Source organism: Limanda limanda, chromosome 9, assembly GCF_963576545.1.
Source record: "Limanda limanda chromosome 9, fLimLim1.1, whole genome shotgun sequence".
NCBI lineage: Eukaryota > Metazoa > Chordata > Actinopteri > Pleuronectiformes > Pleuronectidae > Limanda > Limanda limanda.
Genome location: NC_083644.1, coordinates 3,871,082 through 3,896,297, shown reverse-complemented (window position 1 = coordinate 3,896,297; position 25,216 = coordinate 3,871,082). Strand labels below are relative to the sequence as shown.

Below are 25,216 nucleotides of genomic sequence, written 5' to 3'. Positions count from 1 at the left end.
ACACACACACACACACACACCCAGAGTCATGTATTATGAGTCGTAATTCGGTCGAGACAGACGCCACAGGGAGGGAGGCTCAGGGCTCCACTCTGGTCTCACTCAAAAACAAAAAGCACCAAACAGAAAATGTTAGTGGTTTGTTTGGATTAAGAGACAAAGTTTAGGATGTGAAATCCGCAGCATCCCCTTCAAAGCAAGATGAGTTTCATCAGATCACTGAGAAAATAGCCCCAGACCCTTTTGTGGTAACACAATAATGAACTAAGTCGTACAACTGTAAGCACAACAAAGAAAAGTACATATGATGAAAACAGATATCAGGTCTCAGCCATTCATTCATTTTCCAAACTTCTTGAACTGCTCAGTTTCACGGGTGGTCTTTCCCAGCATGCATTGGGCAGGAGTTCCTCAGACGAGTGACCTGCCCAACACAGCCCACCTCATGAACTCACCTCAGACGCACAAGAACAGCCGAGCGTTCTACAAAACTTGATGGACGGATGGAACATGGGCCGAAGGGTGTGGACTGTTGAGCCATGGAGGAGACGTGTGTGATCTACTGAGAAACAATTTTAGCAGAATAATCTAACATTTCCATAAGTTTTAGTGTAAGAATGCGATATTTCTCAGGGAAGAACCCATTCAATTTAGGTGCAGATCCAAAAATGCAGTTCACCCCGGAAACACCTGATGGATCTGGATCTTGAGCTGATATCTAAGAGAGTGTGGAAGGTGGAGCAGCTTGATTGACTTTAAAGAGACTTCATTGGGCCCTTTGCAGGTATGATTTCCGCTTAGTGCCTTTCCATGTTGCACGCTTTTTTAGCGCCCTAATCTCCAGGACCTGCTTCCCGTAGTGGACATATGCTTTCAAAGCTAAAGCTCTAATCAAAAGATCACATGTATTTGAGGAGCGGGCCGGGATTAAGTTGCTCTCCATCCTTTTTTAAGAGCCTTAGGATCCACGTCGGGCCCCGGAGAGCAGAACTGGCTGCAGTCTGCAATAATTCCTCATGTGGAGACGGCAGCTGGTCTCGTCTGCCTTTTTGCTTTTGCTGTTTGGCTGCCATGACACAAACTAAATATCCTTGAACATGCTCTGCCCAGAATAAAAAGTGGGAATACAGTGAATAGAGTGCAGTCTGGGCCTCAGTGTCAACACCGAGCTTGGAGACTGTCCAGAGTTGTTCTGCTCAAACTCTTCAGCCACACATCTTTCAAAAACAGTGGCTTAAACAAGGGAATTCATTGTGGATGACTGGTGATTGTGTGTGTCGTGTTTTCCTTGGACTGTTTACAGCGAAGATGCTAATCGAGAGCAAGGGGTCTGAACGGCACAGAATCCAGCAGCCAGATGCCAGATTTGAACCCACGGAGAGGAAATCACATGCAGAATCCTCCTGTTATAAGCCCTGGAGACACCATTAGCAGCAGCAGCAGCACTTTATATATTTCCAAAGAGGTGGTGAGAATGTGAATTACTGCTGCCCCACTTCCCCCTGCGCTCAGCGCCTGGGACCACCTCCAGGGGAGCGATGCATCCTCACTCCCAGGGTGACACAGATGGTGTGTGCATTATCCAACGTGACAAGTGCATTAAACATGGATGCGGCTCCAGTGTGTCGGCTGACCACAGAGAACCGTGGGTCGTAGGAGGTCTCTCACACCGGAGAGGCTCTCGATGAAAAGATCAACAACAACAAATCATTACCCTGCTAGATGGTTTCCTCAACTCCAGGATGATGTTTATGCCGGTTTTGGTTTGGATATTTGAGGCTTTTTCAGCATTTTTCAGTATAAATATAAAGATCTGACCCCTGACACTTACTTAAATTTAGTTTTCTATGAATCTATATTGTTTTTGTTTACATGCCGGTTGTTTTAAACCATTTTTATGAAAGTTTTTGCTCATTTTGCTATTAGGTTTTGCATTCAGTAGTGATCATAGGCTACTGATCTGTACATAAAAGCCTACACTACAAATTATAGGTTAAAAAACTTCTGTCTGCACAGTAATGATGCGAAAGTGAAAATATGAGCAATTAAACTCAGATATTTTAGTGAATTACTTAATTAATTGAGGAACACAACATTTCTGCTTTGAAATATCTTAAAAACATTAAAATTCTTCCCTTGTGGCAGGTTTTGTTTTCCACTTATTTAATAATTTACCAAAACTAAAACCTAAAACAAGTCAGTGGCTTAATTTGAAACAGAAAAACACAAACAGAAAGGTCACATGATTTCTTAATCGTATATGTTCTAATAACTCTGCTGCAGGAGTTGCACTCAGCCCAGGTAGTTGCAGACACGGCCACTAGTTGGCAGTCTTTCCCTTTTTATTTTATGTTATTCAGATTCTGATTTTTGTGAACAACATCCTATGAAGCCACATTAATATTTAGTTTTTTCTCAACAGGATACATTTCCAGGAAGCAAATGACCATTTATCTTCTAGTGTCGTTGATTCTCACTTATTTAAATACTACATTATCATTCACAGAGTCCATGCAAAGTGATTTACAGAAAGAAAAGCATTTAACAAAGCATTAAAGAAAGTGTAGAAAAGGTTTTAAATCACAAACTATAAAAATGATAATGTTTAATTACATTAATTTGATTCCTCTGTATCATAATCATAGATGACCTCTGCTAGATTCTGTTCTTTATACTCAACACCCCCACACATATTTCTAAATGTTGAAGTGTGTATTTATGTTGCGTGAAATAATGGCAAGATTAAGTGATTGATGCAATTTGCGTGTGCATGTTGTGTGAGTTGATTAATCACTGGTGAAGATAAAAAAGTAAATGTTTACACAGTGAAGTTGGCGGCACCAGATCCTCAGTCTGACATTCAGGTTATTCCCAGGGGTGTGTGTGTGTTCTTCTATCTTTGTGAGGACCTCGCTGGTCATCATTATTTCTAAGAACTGTTTGAAGGCTAATATTTGCCTTTAACTTGACTATTGTTGGCTTTCAAAGCACTGAATGGTTTAGATCCACAACATATTTCTATTTCTACCCTATGAACATGATCCTAGAGGTCAGTTCTTGTTTAATCAATGCTGAAGACTTTCATTCACTCAAATAATGACTCATTTATTACACTGCTCTGTTATTTTAACTCTTTTATTTCTCATTTTATTTAGTTATTCATTTATTTTGTAGTTAATTATTTTCTCTTTCTTTTTAGATGCTCTTTTGTTTCGTCTCATGTTGCATTTACAATTTGTCACGATGCCTTTGGTATTTTATGCAAAGCACTTTGAACTGCTGTTGAAATGTGTGTGTATGTGTGTCAGAGAATGTGTGTGTTTGTGTGAGTGTGTGTGTGTGTGAGTCTGTGTGTGTCTGTGAATGAGAATGTGTGTGTGAGTTTGTGTGTGACAATTTGTATATGTGTGTGTGTTTCTGTTTCTATTTGTGTGTGTTTCTGTGTGAGTGCGTGAGAGTGTGTAAATGTGTATGTGTGTTTCTGTTTCTGAACGTGTGTGTTTCTGTGTGTGTGTTTCTGAACGTGTGTGTTTCTGTGTGTGTGTAAATGTGTGAGCCGTGTGTTTCTGTTTCTGAACGTGTGTGTTTCTGTACGTCTGTGTGTGAGGGGGCGGGCCCTCTACCGTGAAGCCCCTCCTCCACGGTGCCTCTCTCCTCCAATAGCGACAGGTGGGGCCCGCGGGCTCCTCCAATCACAGCGGGGCTCCGGGCGGGGGGCGGTGGCTGCAGTGGGGCCGGGGGCGGGGCCCCCGGGAGCAGGAGAACTTCCACAGTGTCCACGGTTCCTCCTCGGGAAAAGTCTGGAGAACATCTGGCTCCTTCCTCCTCTTCCTCTTCTTCTTCCTCCTGCTCCTCCTCATCCTCCTACTGCTCCTGCATGTGTTCATCCGGGAGACGGTGAAGAAGCTACCGGGGGAAGCAGCAGCGGAGCACCGGGGCTGTGGAAGTAGTCACCGGGGCTGTGGAAGTAGTCACCCGGGCTGTGGAGGTAGTTACCGGGGCTGTGGAGGTAGTTACCCGGGCTGTGGAGGTAGTTACCGGGGGCTGTGGAGGTACCTACCCGGGCTGTGGAGGTAGTTACCGGGGCTGTGGAGGTAGTTACCGAGGCTGTGGAGGTAGTTACCGGGGGCTGTGGAGGTACTTACCCGGGCTGTGGAGGTAGTTACTCGGGCTGTGGAGGTAGTTACCGGGGCTTTGGAGGTAGTTACCGGGGCTGTGGAGGTAGTAACCGGGGGCTGTGGAGGTAGTTACCCGGTCTGTGGAGGTAGTTACCCGGGCTGTGGAGGTAGTTACCCGGGCTGTGGAGGTAGTTACCGGGGGCTGTGGAGGTAGTTACCCGGGCTGTGGAGGTAGTAACCCGGGACGCTGCTCCGCGATGGAGACCACGAAGTGAACGTCCCTGTTGTTTCCACGCTTCTTCCTCCTCCTCCTCTTCCTCCTCTTCTTCCCCTTCTTCATTGGATTTACTCTCACATTGAAGATGCCTGGAAAGAGCAAGTACAACCTGGTGGACGACGGGCACGACCTGCGGATCCCGCTGCACAACGAGGAAGCGTTCCAGTGCGGGATCAACTTCGAGGCCAAGGTGCGTTCAAACCCCGCAAACTTTTCAAATCAGCTTCACACTTTTCTCCACCTGAGCTCAGACTTCTTCTAGTTCTATAGTCTCCTTAAAAACTATTATTACGCATACAAGGTTGAGTATATCATGGTTTTATTCTTTTATGTAACATCTGTATATCATAGAAACCACAGCCTACCTTCTAAAACCACTTCAAGGTTAATTCACATGTATATATTATATTTCACCAAACACATCTGTAACTGCTGTAGTGTCGTCACGTGATCATTAATCAGGTTATTACGTCAAACACCTGTGAAGCTTTCCTGATTCAGGCAGGTGGACATGGAACTCTTATTCTGAAAAGGATTCCTGCTTCAAGTTTATTGTGTTCTTCAACAAAGCCTCGAAAATATACATTTAATTTGTTAATTATTTGATTAATTGCAAATGCATAAATGATATTGAGCCAATACTAATACCACGTTAAGGTTAATTGAAATATACTCGTATCATATCTAGCTCTAATACCAATATAATGTTAATTCACACATACACACATATATATATATATGAAATTACGGTATTGTTGTCATCATATAGTCACATGTGAGTATTACAGTGGCGTATCTAGGAATTTTTCTGAATCAGGGGCCACAGTTTACACAGAGGGGCCAATTATGTGTCACACAGCTGTGCACCATGCATGATATCCTAAAGTGCACATTATATTTTGAAAAGCACATTGTGTTCTTTAGAAAAACTTGGAAAACATACATCTTTATGAAACTGTTATCTTTCTGTCAGTAAGTGACAGGACAGGGACCAATCAGATTTCACCTGCCCCCCCTGCATCCGCCCCTGATTGGTTAGGATCTAGATCATGTGGTGAAATAATGCAAAGTTTATTTTTGTATTATATTTTGTTTTAATTGTCGTGTTCTCCCTCCTCACCACAGTACATCGGCAGTCTGGATGTGGCGCGGCCGGGCAGCCGGGTGGAGATAGTGGCTGCCATGAGGAGAATACGGGTGAGTGGACGCTCGGCTAAACTTTATTATCGCAAACTCTTCTTGTCCTCATCTGTCCGACTGGGACCTGGCGTGTTTTAGGATTATCTGGAGTGAAATGCTCCATCTGGCACATGTGTGATTCATCTATCTGCAAAATGTATCTGGAAAACATCCACTTTTTAGAGTTGGGTGAGTTTCCAACCTGGTGAAGCTCATGTAGATGGACGACTGTGGGAATATGAGCTGAATCTGTGGATTGAAATATCAATGAAGGGCTTGTGAGTTTGAGTTTGAAGGAGCTTTCACATCTTCCTTGTTTGGTTCAGACCTTCAAAACCTTGATAACACATTTATCAAATGGGCTCACTCTGATATTTTCTGGATATTTAACAGACAGGATAATTTCAGGAGAATATCCGGAGTTCAGTGTTTGTCTAAAAACCTGTTTGGTGACCTTTCCCACCGGGATGAGACGTGAACCAATGACCAGCCTGGATGAACCCACAGTGTTTTTCATTTAGTCACAGCTGGTGTGCTGGTTATGAAAGAATCTCAGAGCTGAAGTGTGCAGACTTTGTTCTGTCTCTGAATCAGCTTTTCCAGAGGGAGGTTCTGGTCTCTCCCATGTGCTCCGTCACTGTTTTGAAGTTTCCTTTGAGGTAAAGCATTGGAGTGTGATCTCTCCCCCCCTCCCTCTCTCACTCTCTCTCTGTCTCTCTCTCTCTCTCTCTCTGTCTCTCGCTATGTAAACCCAAGATTTACAGCTTCTTTTACTCCGACTCCAGAAAGTAAACTTCATCTTCATCAGTGGCTCTGCCAGCTCGGCAGCAGTTGGTTTAGCGACCAATCAAAGGCTGTGGACGGGCTGTGGAGGTATTTTAGGATCATGGTGATGAACTGGCTGTTGTGCTGCTGTGTTTAATCGAAGATCTCTTTTAAAAAACCATGTACAGGAGCACAAGTTATCCCTTAAAGAAGTAAAACCAAACACAAAGAGGGTAAAATACAGCTTTTAAGGGATAGATACACTTTTCTTTTAAATACCTTCCATAGCTTGTTTTACTTTTGTGACGCCAGCATCTGGTGTCGCCTGTATCTGGATGTTGTCACGTGCTAAAGATCACTCGCTTTCAGATCCTGTGTCCGTGCACACGTTGAGCAAAAGGTGCAAACTGTCCTTATTGCCCTTTGCAGAGGGGTGACCAGCTCCTATAAAGTGGACCTCCCAGTGTGCTGCCATGGCAGCTGCTGTTGTTGCTGTCGGGAGAACCGGCTTTGGTTTGGCTCCTCCAGTGTGAAAATGGTTTGACACTGGCTTGACAACACAATCGAGAGGAAACCACAGGTATCTACGCTGGAAGGGAGGTCACACTGGGAAGCAGAGGGACGGCTGGAGCTGCTCTGGAGGCATTTGTTTTACTCGGGGAGAGAAGCGAGCCGAAGCAATCTGCTCTGTTGATTTGAGAAAAGACGAGCAAATAAAACCTCGGTGGTGTTTGAGATGGATATGGTGTTTTTTCAGGGTCTGGGTCTCCTGGTGTAAACCCTTTAAACCATTGTTGAATAAACGTTGAAGCTGGAACCACCTTTATTTTCTGCATATTCCTTTTATCACAGAGATATAAGAATATAAAAAATGTGCCCAATATTAAATCAGACGCCTCAAATCTGCTATTTTCTGTGGCATGACCACAATTAGTTTGTTGGTTTATTTGTGAGCAGGTTACACATTCAAATTTGGGGCTGATCCAGCATTTTCTTTTCACTTTTGTTTTTCACAGTTTCACCAATTTCCTAGGGAGTAACTCATGAATCTTGATATCTATGATTTGTGCAATTTGGTGCAGATCCAAATACAAATCTGGATGTAGTGAATTGGAATATGATTTCATAAGGGAACTGTCTGGACTTGGTGGAGGTGAATGCTGTTATTTGTTTTTACTGTGGAGCAGCTACAGAAAGTGCCGGAGTGTTTGATCAATCAGCCAAATTAGAGGCTTTGATTTCTCTCTGCTGTTTGAACAGGAAAGTCATCTAATTTAAAAAACAATTACAGCATAGAATACATAACATAAACAAACACAGCCGTTATTACACACTCTTATGATGTCAACAGAAAGACAAGAGAGCTTTTCCACACCTCACAGCCCCTGGTATGAAAAAGTTATTTATTTTAATCGAATTATTCTGGCAGAAGCTTCAAATCACCAAAGCAACTTCTTCCCTGGAACGTAAAGTTATGTGCGGCTCTGCTGTTGTTTGCTCGCTCTTTCTTTTCCCTTTGGAAATCTGCTCAGGAGGAACGAGGCGACTTCATCAAGCTTCTGCTTCTTTGGCTTTCATGTTACTTCTGATTCCTCGTGCAGTTTTCTGAAGGAAAAGTTTTCGTGGAAAAACAAGCACCCCCGCTGCGCCTGGTCTGCTCCGGGACGACTGTCGGCTCCTTCTGCAGTCAGTCAGTCAGTCGGTCGGAGCTGTGCCGGTTGCTAGGCAACCAGCTGATGCATGGTGTCATTGTTCCTTGTTTGCATGAGTCACCTGTGAGCCGGTGGCCGATAACAATCACACGACAAGCAGGAAGTAGCCACCTGCAGTGAAGTAGAGTGCAGCAGTATGTGAGCTTGAATGTACGCAGACATTGATACACACACAGACACACACACAGACACACACTCACACACACAATGTGAGTGGTGCATGCTGTTACAGCTACACTACGCTTTTACTCCATCAACATGGGATCCCAGCCGAATGCTTATGACTGGGGAATACACACAAGTACACAATTAAAATGATCTTTAATTCATTTAGAGCCTGTATTAATACATATTTACATGTGTACTTCAGGCATAAAATTGAATTTGGTTGAAGCGTCTCTCTGCTGAACTAACTGAATGATTAGTTATCGTCTCCAGACATTAACGAGGAAACACACTTTATCAGAAGTGGAACGATTTAAGCTTCACTCGGCTTCGCTTTGTTTACCAGTTCCACAAGTGTATCTGAGCAGCGCAATATTATTTGACTTTTGTAGAAAAATATTTGTATTCGGAATCGACGGTGACTGACAGTTTTGCTTGATGAATCAATTAAGAGATGATTCAATCAAGAAAATGCTTGATTAATCGTTGTGGGCAGAAAGTGAATCTATTAACTCTAATTGATTGAGTGCAATTTGGTGCAATCTGGATCTAGTTGATTGAAATGAGCCTTCGTAAGGAAACGCAAGGTAAGGAGGCGTCGCTCTACTGTCCTCACAAAGGTGAACAAGCTGTACAGTGTAATTCAGAGATCTTCCTCAATTAATTATTGTAATAGTCTTACAGAGTCTGGAAGCAGCTTATCTGGTTAAAAGGAGAAGAGACCTTTACGGTGAATTAAAGGGATTGATTTATCAGTAATCGGCCTTCGCTGGGTTAACTGACGGTGGGAGGATGGAGCAGCAGCAGGAGATTAGACGTGTCTGCGGAGGATGAATGAGCAAAGCCCTGGTGCTCTAATGTCACCATTGTTTCAAACGAGTATTTCTTTTAATTAAATAGTGATGAGGAACCAGTGTTTGTCTGGATTTCCTTGTGTTCACTTCCTGTCCCGTGACCTTGTTTCGTACGGCGCAGCGAGCTAAAGAAATGCACAGAAGTCTGGTTGCATCGTGTCAGCGGTGACTTTGAAGGTAGCTGCTCTCTGGTAGGTGGTAGCTGGGATCTGTGCAGTAATCACAGTAATCACACTTAGTCTGTAATTATGGCTCTAGTGATGTGAGCTCATCTGCCCCCAGGACTTCATCTCACTCACACAACACATGTACGACAATTAGAGGAGAAGTTGTCAGGATCAAGTGCATGTTAATACGAGCTGTGAACACTGTGGATCAAATCCTCTTGTAATCTATATAATTTTACATACAAAATTTGGGTTTTCATAACTGATAAGGTACCAATGTACTGACAGCTGTTCTGAATAAATGATTACTAGAGAAAAAGGATAAATATTACGCCAAATTCTGAAATGATACAAAAAAGAGGCTTTGAATAATTTAAACCCAGTGTTTGAAATCTACTTAAAAGGTTTTTGCGTTATTGAATCTTAGTTTTAAAGCCTTAAAAATTTGAATCTCTGCAAATAGTAGTTTGTATAAGGGTTTGTTCTTTTTTACAGTGTCTCTCCAACACAACACTGTTCTGTTCTCCCACTGCATCAGTTTGAAACCTTGTAAAAGCTGATCTGAAAACTTGTGCTCGTACATTGGAGTTCAGATACGTCAAAAATTGAGTTTTGAAGGTGAAATTCTTACAATTTTAAAACGTAACACATGTACACCTGCGCTTCTATTGGATTATTTTCAGACATTAGCCTGCGTTGTCCTGAAACTCTGATGTCAAACTCTGAAACTATTGTTTGCTACAGGAATAATACAAAATACATACACTGTATTTACAATATTGATGCGATTGGGGAGGATTCAATACAAAATGTGGCTCTAGCAGTTATAGATGTGGTTTCATAGGGATTTAGCTTTTTCAGATTCAGTTTCTGTGAGTCCTCAGTTGTTTTAGAACTATATCCAGTCAAACATGATGGTATTTGCTCTTCTCGAGTGTACAAGTATCATGTAGAAAGTTAGACTGTACCTCATTTACTTTCAAACTCCCTGAAAAGCAGTTCCATCCATCTCAGGAGAAGATACTGCAATAAAAGCATCTTTTAACAGAACCAGCATGTGAAATATGTCCAGAGCCTCAAATCCTGCGGCCAACAACCAAGCAGGAACAAAGCCAAGCTCAGTTTATTAAGAGCTTGGCAAACTTGGCTGCTCTCTCTCCATACATGCTTGTGTACAGTCCCGGCTCACCACAGCAACACCGGAGCAGCGGCTCAGTCTGTTAAACACGTCTGAGTGACAGACGAGGCTGAATCGGCGCCCGAGGAGCAACACGCCGTCATGTCAGACCGAGGGAAACGCACTCACGAGCCTCTGATGCGGCTTTCGCTCTGTACCTGTCGGCCGCCTCACGTGAACTTTGTGTTTCACCCAGAAAGACCGAGATGAAGTGTTCAGGTGCAGAAGAAAAGAGGCCTGATATCTGTGTTTCTGGCTCTTGACAAATGGAGCTCTCAGCCTTTTCCTTTCTAAAGTGTGGTGCTTTAAAGGATGGCGCCCTTCACGTGGAAGCGGAGAGGTTATTCACTCCCTGAATTAAACCCTGTTCACTGTCCTCATCTGGCTGCAGCACCGGGTGGCATTAATCATCGGCTGCATTCAATCTTTCTCTGTACGCTGAGGTAACATCTCGATTCAGAAACAGGCAACATTGTCATTTTGGGTGGAAATTCTTGTGTGAAATATTGACACAGCTTGTCGAAGGAGAGTTTGTTGCTGCTTTAGTTAAACTGTTTGCTCTCAGGCTTGAATGCTTTACAGATCCTTGATATTTGCTTTCTGCAAATATCAGTCACTGTGTCTGATTGAGCCGTTGCTCGCCCATCTACTTTCCCCGACCTTAAAAAACTGGTCTGGTGAGTTTTTTTGGATTACCATGACATCATAATGATATCTTAGCGTAGCACAAAGTCCACATGACATCAACCACATGAAACCTAATATAGAACGTAAAACAACCGCATATGAGAATGAAAGTCCTAAATGAACCATATTTAACATTAAAAAATAGAGAAACCCACAAACTGAATCTGATGAAATCCAGAAATATGGTGTGAAAAGGACATTTTGAGCTTAGATTGAAAAGAAGCCACTGACTCAGCTCGTCCTCTGTCCTCGGGTGTCCCAGGGCCTCTGGGCTGTTATTTTCAAAAGCTCCGTCGCCCTCAGCCTTCTGCTGCTGAGAGCTGGGAACAGAACGAAGGCCTCTTGCCCGAGGATCTCAAAGTGCAAGCAGGGTCGTCTGGGGAAGATAGATCTGAGATGCACTGAGGAGCTGGACCGTACAGTCAGCGCATTGTAAGTAATTAAAAGAATCTGATAATAAATTCTAAAACATAAGGAACACAGTTAAACCAGTGGAGGCTAAAAATGGGCTTTAACCTGTTTACCTAAGAGCTGAGTTCTGTATCAGGATATAAGGTATCAGTCTAATACTGAATCCCAGTTAACTCATTGATATCTGGCAAAACAATTATTAAGTTTAGTCGAGTGCAATTTAAGATAATTTTCAAACATATCAACTAGGCACATACTGTGTATACTGCTGTGTGGTGTCAGCATACTGGTGATAGAACATTATATCACCTAATGGGAGTTAACAGAAGGCAATTGGTCCCAAAATTGACCCCTGAGGTCCCCCATACTCGATTGAAACAAATGGTGACAGAGTGAATAGATAATGATTAATGGATGCACATGGGCTGCTCTGATTTATTTCCACAAAATTAGCATTCAAATGTATTCAACCAATCAGGAGGCAGTTGTCTCACTTTGATATTCAACTAACTATCATTCTAATTATGACATGATTAATTATATCGTTCATTTTCATCATCTCCTGACATTTTATAGTTGAGTCAATATTATAATCAACAGTTTAATCAATTTAAATCAATAGATTGTTTTCAGCCCTGACCCCAGAAACCTAGAAAATCATTTTAGAGCTTGGTGAGCTGACGGAGCTGTACACTAAAATGCTGTTGATGTAGAAACAGGGTCACCTCGCCTGGGGGGGGGGTGTGATTCTGACGGAGCCTTAAATCCACGCTCACTGGGCATTTTGGTGCTGGAGAGGATGAAAGAAAATAGATAAAGGGGCATGAATTCACCCATATTTGACTTTGACTGGAGAACAGACCAAATAAAACCGTTTATAGATGGAAGTAAAAAGACAAGCGGCCTCATACAATTTCAGAAAGTAGACGAGCTCTTTGTTTTCATAGGGCTTTATTTTATTTGATGAATAACTTCCTCTCTCCCACACGGGTTTTCTTTGTGGTGATAAGTGCGGTGCATTCACTGTCCTCCCATATGATTAGTGAGTCATTGCTGCCTCTATTCAGATATTTCACTTCTAAAGAACTTTAAACACGTGAATGACAGTCGTGCAATTATCTCGCAGTAGGAACTGGAGAGCAGGAGCATCTGTGAGGCCATAAAGGTTATCGCCACATTCTTTCCCAACGTGGACGTTCACCAGGGGCCTATTAGAAACGGCAGTTCCTGGTACATCGGTGCATTAAAGGGCCCTGCTTATGTAGCATCTGTGCATAATAGCCAAATGTGCTTTCCAGTAAGTAAGACAAATTTCAATCGTAAATTCAGGAAATGGGGATCGTGCGGTTTATCTGGAAGGAAAATGCTCTCGAATACTTTATGTTCATTCTCTCCCCTGCTGTTTGGAAGTGCATTAACTTCCCTTTTTATAGAATAACCTTGGCGAGTGTTTTAAAGCAGCTCTTTGTGTTCTTTGAGCCCTTTCACTTTTCTGCCCAGAGCTCAGAGACATTGTTCAGGGTCTTTTTTTGTTGTACTTTTTTCCACTTAAGGTCACAGTTGAAGGGTCAAAAAGTGAGACAATAATGAGCCAGGCATGGTTCATTACCCTCCCTCCCTTTTGTTCTGCTTCTCCTCATGGGCACTGGAGGTGATTGTACTGCTGGATCATTAAAACATTCGAGGGCCCGGCTCTAAATCCAACATAATCCCACATAAGTGTTTGTAAAAAGTGGCTCTTGCTCAACTTTGTTTTTTCATCCACTAAATAGTAAATGGGCTGCTGACTGTGGAGAGATGATGTGAGCCAAAGTAGAAACTGCTAAACCCTGGAAAATGTGTGTCTGTTACACAGCAGCTACTCGTGATTTATGACCTCACATTACAGGATGCAAAGTGAAGTCTCTTCGCGGAAGGATGCGAGGCTTAATTAAAAGTGTTAAGCAGCTCCAGTTTGAATTAAATATGATTTATGCAAGTAGATGCTAGAGGAGGGAAACTCGCACGCCAGCACATCTTAAAAGCAGCGAGAGGTACATTTGACAACGAGCCGAAATGAAAGGAAGTCGTAACTTTGGGAGCACACTCAGCTCACAGGTGATGGAAGAGTTGGGTCAGTTGTGCACTACGTTTCCCGATGCATTGTGGGAAACAATGACAACACCTCTAAATGGCGAACTCACCATATAGTGGCTCGCGAGTGATTTCAGACACAGCTGTCTGTAACCGCTCCTCCTCCTCATCCTTATTCCTCGTCGCTGTTTCACTTATGTATTTTTATCTGAAACTAGGCAACCAGCTGCTGTGTAGACAATCTGCTTCCTGTTTACACTGGCACGTGCCTGCCGGGTGTTTGAGAACATGCGTTTTCAGATCTGTTCATATAGACGGAGATTATTCTAGATCCTTCACGTAGTTGAACTCTATAACGTATTAGTATGGAGGAAGCCTTGAGCTCAACATCCTGTCGCCAAGGTGTCACTAACCATCAGCTCATCACCATGTGTGAAGAGTTGTTAACTGGAGGCTTCATCTTTAGGTCGGGTTCCCTCAAAGTAATAAACATAAGAATTATGGACTTTTCCGGTGTTGTCTATAAACATGATTAACAAGCACGGCGTGAAATGTACGTCAGACTGAAACAAGTACGAGTTTAAACAAAGGAAAGGTCAGGCTGATTATTAGGCTGCTCATATCCTCTGTTAAAGATTTGTGTGTTTATTCTCACTAAGCCATTCCCACACACACACACACACACACACACACACACACACGCACACACACACACACACACACACACACCCTTCTCTCCTGGTTTCCACGGTGAAGCTCAGGACTGTAAATTAGCCATTAATGCATTTCTGTTCCTGACCCGATCTACCTCTGTCTCCCACAGCTTTAACATTTTCTCCTTCTCACCAATCCCACCTTGTTTTATCCCTTTTTCTACCTTTTCATTTACCCCCCCTTTGTGTGGTCTCTCGAGTTAGGCCCCTCTTCTTCACCCCACGCTGTCCTTTACCTTACGTAATCTGCTGAGCTCGTCACATTGACCTGCCCTTCTCCGCCGGCTCGGGTGAAACTTTGGCTGATTCACTGGTTCTTTTCTCCCAAACAGCAAGACCTTTGTCAGCCTTTACGGAGACGGAGACTTAATTCGATCCCCTCCCTTCTTATAATTAGCGTCCGATGTGCAGCCGAATTATCTCTGGCTGCAGAAAACTCTTCTATAATTTTTTTAAACATTTTTAATCCCAGGAATATTAAATAACCCTGGAGATAATAATCCAAAAACCATGTCCTCCGGGCTAGAGAGGAAAGCTTATGTTTAAGATAATGCTGCTGCAGACTGGGATAAATTAATAAGGGATATAGACATTTTCCTGGATTTCAACATTGCAAAGATTTGTATCTGATAATTTATGTGTCACTCTTTACTACAGCGTTTTATAGACAATCTTGTGTCTGTGTTATAGAGTTTAACGCATGAGGACGATATTCTCCTGTTTCAGCCCCGAGCTGGCGATGACAAACTACGCAAACACCCTCAAATCGAGTTGTCAGCAATATTAACTGCAATCCAATTACATCTTTACTTTCTTTCTCTCTCCCTCCATCTTTTCATCTTTGTATCCCTGAAACACTTGGATGCTGCTGGTCACAAGCCGCCGCCGCCGCCGCCTCACCTACTCATCTTTGTTCTCTGACAAGAAAATCTAATAGAGACCGATGCTGCAGGATTCCCTCCCAGCATTTGATTTCAAATCCTTTCCCCCCACTGCACACAGCTACCGCACGAGCATCGCCCCGGATTGTCCACCCCTCGTGTAAATGTCAGGAATAAATTGGGGAATAAGTCTAGGTGGTGCCTTGAGCCAGGAGGCGAGACAGTGGTGATCTAGGAGATGGAGAAGGGGGGGGGGAGGAGGTATTGGAGGACTGATTCTTTTGCAACCTTGGCCCTACAGCGTCAACATGGAAAGGTGCCGTGGAAAAGATGCTTCCCCTGGCAGAGAAACGAGATCTCAGAAGTAGAGGAAAGGTCAACTTCAGTGCCTTGTCCATGGCTTGTCAGAAGTAAAATACACAATTTGGTTCAATTTGCTTTATGCCTTTTCATTGAGAGGCAATGAATGGCAATGGAAATCCTTTTTGATTGCATGACACAGTACGACTCTCCTGCCTGGGTTGTTGTTGTTGTTTTGGAAAAAGTTCAAGTTGAGAAACCTGTCAATAGAGAAACTTTTTCTGAGGTGCAGCAGAGATGCCCTGTCAAACTGTAGTGGTATACCCCTGTGAGTGATGGGGACTTCATTCTATCTCTCGTTTCACAGTAAGAAAAGGACATTGAGGAGAAGTTGTCCGGATGATTTCTGCTTCTATTGTATTTCTATACGTGTTTCCCCTGAGATATGAGCCCATCAGTGTTATGAATGAACATTGTATTTACTAAGACGTTTCTGAACTTTCACTACCTGATTAGCGTCATCCGGCTCCTTAGATAAATACACCAGGATGTCATCTGCATAGCAACCAAAATGTTTCCGAAAGGATGCAAGTATTTGCCCCAGCACAGAACCTTGTGGAACTCCATGACTAACTTTTGTGTGCATGGGAAAGTCATCGTTAACCTAAACAAACTTAAACACATGTGTAGTGTGTTTCCTTTAATCCCAAATAAGATGTTTCACTCTGTAATCAAACCAAGAGTTGGATATTGGCCGATATTTGGCAGAAACATCTGTGTCAAGAGAAGGTTTGGACAGACTTGTTGGAATCGGGTCTAAAAGACATTAGGGGAATAATAAAGACATTAAAGTTTATTTGCAGCCGAGCCACTCGTGGGAAGGATGTGATTTTTCTTTGGTTACAATTTCATTCTAGTCATGTGTCTGAGAGATGTAGTCTCCTGATCTCAACGCTCTTTTATTCTATTCTTTCAATGAAATGATGCTTCGAATTTAGAACTGTTGGAACAAGATTTTAGCCTCCAGCATTTTAACATCCTTCCTCTACCAGTGTGTTACCTTGATGTTCATATTATCGGGAAACCAGCGTTTTGATGCGTTTGATGTAAGGTTTGTTTTTCGATTTTAACCCAGCGGCAAAGTGTTAGAGCAGAAAATTGATCAAGAGAGATCCTGGAAGCCGAGTTCATCTCAAAATGAAGCAATGAAGAAAGAGGTTGTTTCGCGGCACCATTTCTTCTCCATGTTTTAATTGAAAGTCGGGGGTGCACTGTAATCCCAGTTGCAGTTTGTGTATTTCGTCCACTTTCTCAGTTAGATGAGTGGCTGGAGATTAATTGCTCACACATTTCTAAAAGGGGCTTAACTATATGTCCCACTGCATTCAACTTAAACACCAAATACATTCCAGTTTGTTCATCTGCTTCCTCTCTCTGGTTTCATATCGCTGTCATTTGAATTTCTTTGGTTTCTCAGAGTATTTCAGCCTTTTGAAGACAACACTGAGTATTTTTTTACTAAATAATTGATCAATTAACTGGGAGAGCGATGAATGAATAATGCAGATTATCACCATCACTGTGGAGCTTCTCCAGTAACTGTCTTGTGCCCGTGCCTGGTGGTCTGTGGAGCAGTGGGGGGGGTGAGGTGTCCCTGCCAAGGCGTCAAGGTGCAGACGCTCGGTGGCTGCAGTTTAATGGTTGTCGCTGCTGTCTGTCTGTCCTCTTGACCTTCTGTGTCTGGCTGGAATTAGAAGTTGCTCTGCTTTGTCTTCGGTGGTTTCTCTCGACAGGCCGAGCGAGCTGAAGATTGATGGAGGACAAGGATTCAGACGGAGATTACGATCAGATTTTAGTTCCTGCAAACGACAGATCTGCCAGATTACAAACCGGCATGACCAAAACACAATATTCCTCCTGCAGCCGGCCGCACTTATCACCGGCCTCTTTTAATATCTGCTCAGCATCGACTCTACAGTTTGAAGTGGACTGTTTATGACGTCCAGAGATGAGCAGGAGGAAACTTCTCCCTCACCTCCTCTTTAGCATCCTCTCATCCTGTCTTCCTATCGTCTCCTTTAATGACCTCTCTGGATTTCTTCTCCTGGATCTGTCTCCTCCTCCTCCTCATCCTCATCCTCATCCTCCTCCTCCAGTCCTTTCACTTTATCTTTTCTACCTCCCCTATTCACCCACATCCCTCCCCCGCCTCTCTCTTTTCCACTTTCTCTTCATCCCTCACCGTTCCCCTTCCCCCTTTACTCCTCCCAATTGTATTTTCCCCTCTCCTCTTCATTATCCTTTAGTCCTTCCTGCCTCTTCGCACCCCCACCTCCGTATCTTGATCTCGCCGCTTCTCTTTCTCTGCATTATCTGCCAGCTCCTCTCCTCCCTCGTCCTTTCTGCATAGTTTCAATCATTGTTGTCTTCTCTGCATACCTTCTGCATACTTAGCATAGCTCTTGGTGAGAGGGACTCTTCTCTACACACACACAGAGCGTACTTGTATTTTCTATATTCATTTAAGGTGCATGGAGTAAGTGGAAATTGAAAGTTGTGAACCCAACTCTGTTCAAATGTTCTAGTTCATACTTGAGGATGTAGTGATTCTGAAACAGAGGCTGAATCAGCAAATTAAACTTCCATAAAGTTAAAGTGCAATAGTGGACGATGAAACTACGATACCCCCAAAAGGTTTATCCACATTTAACGTCTATCTTGTTGAGCTCTTACTACTTTAGGAATGTAAAGATTATTTCATAATTGACAGTTTCTAACATTTAAATCAGTATATTTTATTGTCTTCCTGCACATGTGTCCTGTTCGACTGGACCAAACACTCATCGAGAGATTTTACACCTGCTGTAAAAGTTGAACTAGTTTAAATTTAGCAACAAGAAGTTGGATCATTACTCTGAGATTGCAGACCCCCCCCGGGCTCATTAAAGTCAGCAGTGTGAGGATATTCTTGTACGACCTTTGTCGATTTTTAGAGAACACACTCCTTATATTGTGTGAAAAATCATTTAAGCCGACACACACTAAATTAAGCAAGTCAGCTAGTTCTGAGAAGAGGTTCTTAAAACACTCAAGTTTCAGAGGATACGAAGCCAAATGATTAATTTGTCGGTTGAAGTGATAAATGTTAAACTTCCCAAAGCGTCTCTTTCTCTAAAACGCTGAGGGCTGAGCATTGTGGGCGAAGAAAGGAGAAAACTGAATCGACCTCTTCCCACTGCTGAGGTGTTTGTCCTCAAAACACGACTGTCTCATTGAAACTGGTTTTTAAACTGGTTTTGTGGTTGCTCGGGGTAACTGATCGTAGATAACCAACGACATTCAGATATGACGTGTTTGTTTTGAATTCACCACTGAGTCCAGGTTCGTCTTCTGCTTTGTCACGTTGGAACTTTGCCCTGAAAGGCATACTTTGCATTCAGTACCTATAGATCCATACCTGCTCATATATATATACATGCACTCACAGATGCGGGCATATGGAGGCGCACGCTCAGCGGCACAGTGCTGAGTGATAATGTTATGCAGTCATCTGCCGCTTGCAGCCTGACCTTGGAGCTGCCCTCATCTATCAGCCCCGGGACTCTGCGTTATCTCCACCGCAGCCAGCCCTCCTCCCACCTCCTCTCTGCCTCCCTCGCCTGTATCTTAATGCTGCCAGCAGCCAATCCAAATACTTCTCCTCACCTCGGCTTCATTTCGGAGCTTCCAGTTCTTACCCCCCCCCGACCCACCTCAACTCCCCTGTTCTCTGCTCCAACTGACCTCCTCGAATCATCCAACGGAGGGAGATTGTTATTTGCATGATCCCGTTCAAAGTAACCTAAAATAAAAACCACAGATATTCGATATTTTTGATATTTACCTATTGTTTTGGCTTTCAGAAGCTTTTATCTTTTAGGCTTAGGTGAGATTTTTATGGGATGTGAAAAGAAATGACATCACACACACAAAACACCACAGAGACACTAGTGGACCATTTCTGTTGCAGAGTTCAAAGAGTTGAAAAGTCCCACAGGGGGTTTGAACCAGATGTTAGCAGCTTTCATTCAGAGATGATTCATTCATCTTCTCTTGTAAACATCCAAGACACAATCAAATATTAAACGTTGCTGCCTTGAAAATTCTCGTTCTGCTCTGTTACTGTGAAAGTTTGTTTCCTCCTCCGGCTGTAGCACCCCCCAAAGAAAAGAACTGGACAAGTAGAAAAAGAATCTCCGAGCACATCTGCCCAACAACGCTTCAGATGAATCTCTTGCTTTTTAGATCGGTGCAGATGAAAGGGCGTCAAGGAAATGGGATAGGGAGGTTAGAGAGATGGTTGGCTGTCCAGAGTGTGTGTGTGTGTAGCTGTGTGTGTGTGTGTGTAGCTGTGTATGTGGGCTGCATGGATGAAACGAAGTTGCCCTCCAATAAGGTTTTAATGAAACTTTTTCCTCTCCTCTGATACTTTCATTACAGCTGCAGGCCGCTGCTGTCAGCTCTGCTTTACCCACCGTGTGGATTCACTCCTCCTCGGAAACTTTCTTCATTCCGTTATTATTCCTTTTCTGTTTCTATCTTTTGTCCTTCTTTGTATTGCCGGCCCTCTCTCTTTCTCTCTGCTGCTTGTTTCATGTCTCACTTTGTTTCTCTGTCACTCAGTGAGCTCCCACTTCACATTTCAAACTAAATCAGTTCTGAAACCAGCAGTTTCATGTTAAACTTACTGAGATGATTAGACATCTTAAAACCATCTGTCTAATACATGTTTCTAGAAGATGGCTTCTGTCATTTTAGCTTGTTTGACATTTGTCCAAAGGTTAATCTTTTGGTATATAAGCTTATAAAAAACAATTACTATGATATACGGCTAAGACTGACTCAGGATTGGTCGAGCAGTTGTATCGGTGGGACTTAGGTACCAAAGCTCCATCCTCTGATTGGATGTTGGCTCCCAAGGTAACAGAATATTCTCTTCCTTGTTTCTAAACATATTTGAAAATGAGGCAGTCGGCTGCTTTGGCATCATACAAATGTTTCTGGTCCACAGTGTTTCAAAAAACAGCTTATCACAAAGATAATATCACAAAATACTTAAATGTCTCCGAGGTACAATCCTTAAAACTACTACTACCACAACTTGTATTGATAACAAGTATGCCAACAATATCATTATGTATTGATGCGTCCTTACAGAGGAATAAATTCAGAAACTCCCCGAATCTTCCAAGTTCTTCTCATTTGTGTTAATCTGTGTTTGTATTATTAATCATGTGATTAATACTGTGGGTAAACAAACCAGCTGCATCCAGGGCATCCAGTTCCAAAACAAGTGGCTGAATAATTCATTGACAACAATTCTCATCCCTTATTTTAATTTTACCAAACAGAAAACATTTGCTGCTTAAAGCCTCAAGAATCTGAATATTGTCTGTTTCCTGAAGTCCTCACTTTGGTGTCGGGGAAACTTTCTTCAGCTTTTATTTTACCAAACTGATTTTTGATCCAATTAATCCGAGATAAGAAAGATGAAGTGATAATAACAACCTGGTCGTGGTATCTGCCCACTCACTTATCTTTGTTAGGCTGTTTTATTGTTGTTGCCTCATCGCTGGCATTCATCATTTCTTGATGCTGTTCGTGGGGTCCAGGGAACAGGAGAGGGGAGGGGGGGTGGGGTGGATGATGTGTATCTCCCTGATTGTCTCATTTACAGTTCAGAGGAGTGCAAGGCAGTTAATTGATTACAGTTTAGTTTCAGAGGTGGCGGCGACACCATTCATCACTGTCGCCATCATCCATCACCACCACCCCCCCCCCACCGGCGCTGGAGGTAGAAAAACTGGAAAAAAAAAAAGTACACGGTCAAAGCGAAGAGGTTAGAATCACTAAATCAGTGTCTGGCCTCTTGTGTCTTTTCATCTCCTCCCTGACTCACCGCTTTTTCATTCTCCGTCTCCTCTCCTGTCCTCAAAAGAGACGGTGGAGGAGACTTAAAACACCGGATTGGTCGGCATTACGCAGGAATAAGAAGGGATGACTCAGCGTCTCCACCTCCCTGCACCGGACAGAAGTGAAGCCAGAATATCCACCATGTTGTTGCTGGCATTTTGCACCAATGATGTAATTTAGAGCCAGAGTCTGTCCACGCTATCGAGATCTAACCGATGGTTTTCTCATAATCTTGCTCGCGAACAAACAGACAATTATGAAAACGTAACTTCCTTGGAGGTAATGAACACTTGGACCATTAAATAAGAATTAGCTAAAATGACATAAACTATCTTTGAGAATAAAGTATTTTACGTCTACTTTGACTTTTTTAGTTTGGTCAATGCTAGCACGTATTTTTTAAGTTATATCATCTAGCTTTATGCACTTTTATGTCTATATCTCATCCCTCAAAACAACCCGTCCAGCCTCGGCTACATTTATTTGTCTAAAACAACATCAGAGGAATCATTTCAGTCAGTCAGTATATCTGCATTAGACGTGTTTTAGTCCCTGATGTTGGTATTTACCTCAGCTCCCAGAAACCTGTCAGCCCGGCTCCGGTGTTGATCTCCTTCTCTCTACTTCTCTAAATCATTTGAATAAATGCGTTTGCCGCTGTCACCTCGGTGTCCCGGGACTCGCTCACAGTTTTACTTCATCATTACGACTGACACACGGAGCGGCAGCCGGGGACTCGTGCCAGCCTGGAGTTATGTCGTCAGATGTGATTTAGAGAAGCGACGGGGCGCAGGTCCACACGGAGTAAATCTATTGATCAGTCTTGTTGCTCGGTGAATCACAGAGAGCTGTCGGTTACTCTGCTGTAAGTGAGGCTGCAGGAATCTGGCTTGATGTTTCATTCTGGCAGCTCCACCACGGTGACACCTTTTTGAGTGTTCCTCCACTGTGGTACAAGAGGTCGGGACAAAAAGTGGATTTCAAAAGTACTGGAATACTTTTTTCTTCATGGTATTAATTGACCAACACGAATATACCAATCAGAATGAAATTTAAAATGTCTTTCAGGTAAACATTTAGCTAAGGAGCTAACTGGTTGGTCTGTTAGCAGAGAGCTGTACATTTGGTTTGTTACAGTATATATGTTCTCAAATTTAACGTCACTGTCTGATCGGCTTGTGAAAGGCTGTGCTTTAATTAATTGCATTATAACAGTACATCATTTAATTGTTGTACCAGTAGTTTATTTCACGAATTACAACAGTACGTTATTTAACCAAAAACAGCCTTTTATGTTGGTCTTTTTGAGTCTTATAATTATCCAATATATGCAAATATATGCAAATATACGTGGCAATAAAAATAATTATTATTATGACCACGTTACCATTAGATGGGCTTAAACATCCACAGTAACTTGAAAAGATCCTTGAGAAGTGTTGATAACTTTACAGGGTTTCCTTTTTGTTAAAGAAAGTGTCTTGTCTATTTCTCATGAACTGAAAACCCCATGTCATGTTCAAATAAATAAATAAAAAACGTTTTTTTGCGGTGATGCCAAATATCCTCTGGTGGCTTCTTAAATACATAAAAGCGAATAGAGGAAGTGACATTAAATGCTGAAGGATTTGCTGCATAATTCTACATAGAAACCAGGATACTTAATCCTCTGAGTGTGAAATGATGCACCAGCCAAAAACAGGTGTATTTGCAGCATAATGAAGCATGAATAAGCTCCATTAGCTGTTTAACTATCGTGGCTAATTATGTGAATATGATGCTGTGCCTTTTCAGTGAAGGAGAAATGGCAGATTTGTTTCCTTCTCTAGGTAAATCTACCTCAATGGCTTCTCAAATATTTCTATGTCACAGACTTTTTCCTGGAAAAAGCCACAAAACCACTTTCAATGAAAGTTTGTCAAACGAAGCTTCACTTAAGTGTGTGAGAAAAAGCTCAGTGTCATCAAATATATGTTTTGTGGCTCCACAGTTTGCTGAATATTGTTTTACTCTAAATGGGTCAACTTGGCACTTTCAGTCAAGTTCACGGCGGTCACAGTTTTATATCCACGCTCTCTCTTGGCCGGCGTTCATTATCTGGCATTACGGCTCAAAGTGGTTGGCAAAGTTCTGAGTCGAATGAAATTATGTTTCTGCGATAATAAAATTCTGGGTTAATATACTTGGAGAGAAAACACATGGCTCACGATGGCATTGCAGTTTCTTTTTGCAATAATTTAATTGAAACTTCTGAAATCCTGTTATTGGAAGGCACTGACCTCTACAGCAGAGAAACCATTGAACCATTTCCACTGAATCTGAGGCGATTATTCAGGGTTGTAAATTTTCACAACAGCAATTCATTTGGAATGGGTGTCCTGTCCCCCATTTTCCTGTGTCTCTTCCTGAATATTCCTTTGACACTCTGTGCATCTTTCTTTTGACAGATCTTTGCCTTAAGCTTTTCCTCCACGAGTACAGGAAGTCAGAGCTACAGTATTTCCTGTTAAATATTTGCTCCTGTGTGCCGGCACGTAGAAACTCACAGAAGTCGTCCAGATCAATATTAACAAACCTCATTGTGCAAAGTGCTTTTCACTCGCAGTAGATTTTTAAATATTTAGGTAATTCTTCTTTTCCTCCACATCCAGTCCTCCTTTATTGTCTGTGAGCAAAGAGAAGTTATTCACCTTATTTTATAAAGTTCAACACAAGTAATTATAACGAACGGAAGAAATTGTCACTTAATTATTTCAAAACTACTGGACCGGATCCGGACAAAGAAGCAGGACACTGACGGTGTTTGCACCCATCTTGCAGGAGAGGACCAACAATTTTACTGGGTGAAATGTCATGACTTGAAAGCTAAGACTGTCTCCTGATTGGTCGAGCGTGTGCGTGGACATTTCCGTGCAGACTCTGGCTCCAAATTACTTTATTATCAATTGTTTGAAGTCAAATTTACACTGTTTACCATTATTTAAAGAGCACATTATCAAGAGCAGAAAAATCCATTTCTCTGCAGAGGAGCGTTCTCTCTTTCTACCTGAGAAATCCTCCCTTATATTACCAGTCTGCCAGACAGCATGTACACCTGACTGTGAAAAGGAATAAGAGATGTTAGACACCCCAATAATTAAATTAGAGAACCAGCAAAACCCTTTTGAAGCATGTTCCTGCCACAGTGATCTTATCTACCGTTGTTAAACCAGCTGAAGACCGACACCAACATGTGCACAGATTGTTAAATTACAGCCTTAAGACACTTTTCGACGTGCTGTGTGTGTCTGCTGTGACTTTTCCATCTCGGGCTCGTCACACAAATTGCTCCTTGCAAAGCAGCGGGAGGACATTTCGTCAGGATTCCTCTCCGGATGCTCCCGCCTCTGCTTTTTTTGTGGTTGAGTCAGAATGACCTCGGGGGCGGCGGGGGGGGGATTCAAACCGGGACTGCACTTGCTCGACCTCGGCACGAGTTAATCACCTTGTGCTGCAGATTCCGAGTCATCAGGGGCCAGATACTGTGTGGATAAGGCAGCATCAGAGACCGGAGACTTCCCAGTGCCGACTCACACAAGGAACATACGTGATTATAAAACATTTAACAACATCACTCCTCTGTTTGGTGGATCTAGTTTAACTGAACTGGCTGCGTGATGGAGTGATGTGGTTCTTTATCATTACCTGGAGAGGCTTGAGAGGAGGGATGAGCCTGAATATGAGAAGGAAAGAAGGGAAGACCAAACAAAACCAAGCAGGAGGAGAGAGAAACTAATGAGGAAAGA

The 25,216-nt window shown here is 42.7% G+C and overlaps 1 protein-coding gene across 3 annotated transcripts in view; it reads left to right on the top strand.

Moving 5' to 3' along the window:
- Positions 1–4,280: 4,280 nt before the first annotated feature.
- Positions 4,281–25,216, top strand: part of nos1apa (nitric oxide synthase 1 (neuronal) adaptor protein a) — a 129,021-nt gene continuing 108,085 nt past the window's right edge. For all 3 annotated transcript variants that reach the window (XM_061077747.1, XM_061077749.1, XM_061077748.1), the window contains exons 1-2: positions 4,281–4,585; positions 5,521–5,592. In XM_061077747.1, coding sequence (XP_060933730.1) covers positions 4,481–4,585; positions 5,521–5,592 — 177 coding nt within the window. In that variant the 5' untranslated portion in view covers positions 4,281–4,480. The remainder of the gene's footprint in view (positions 4,586–5,520; positions 5,593–25,216) is intronic.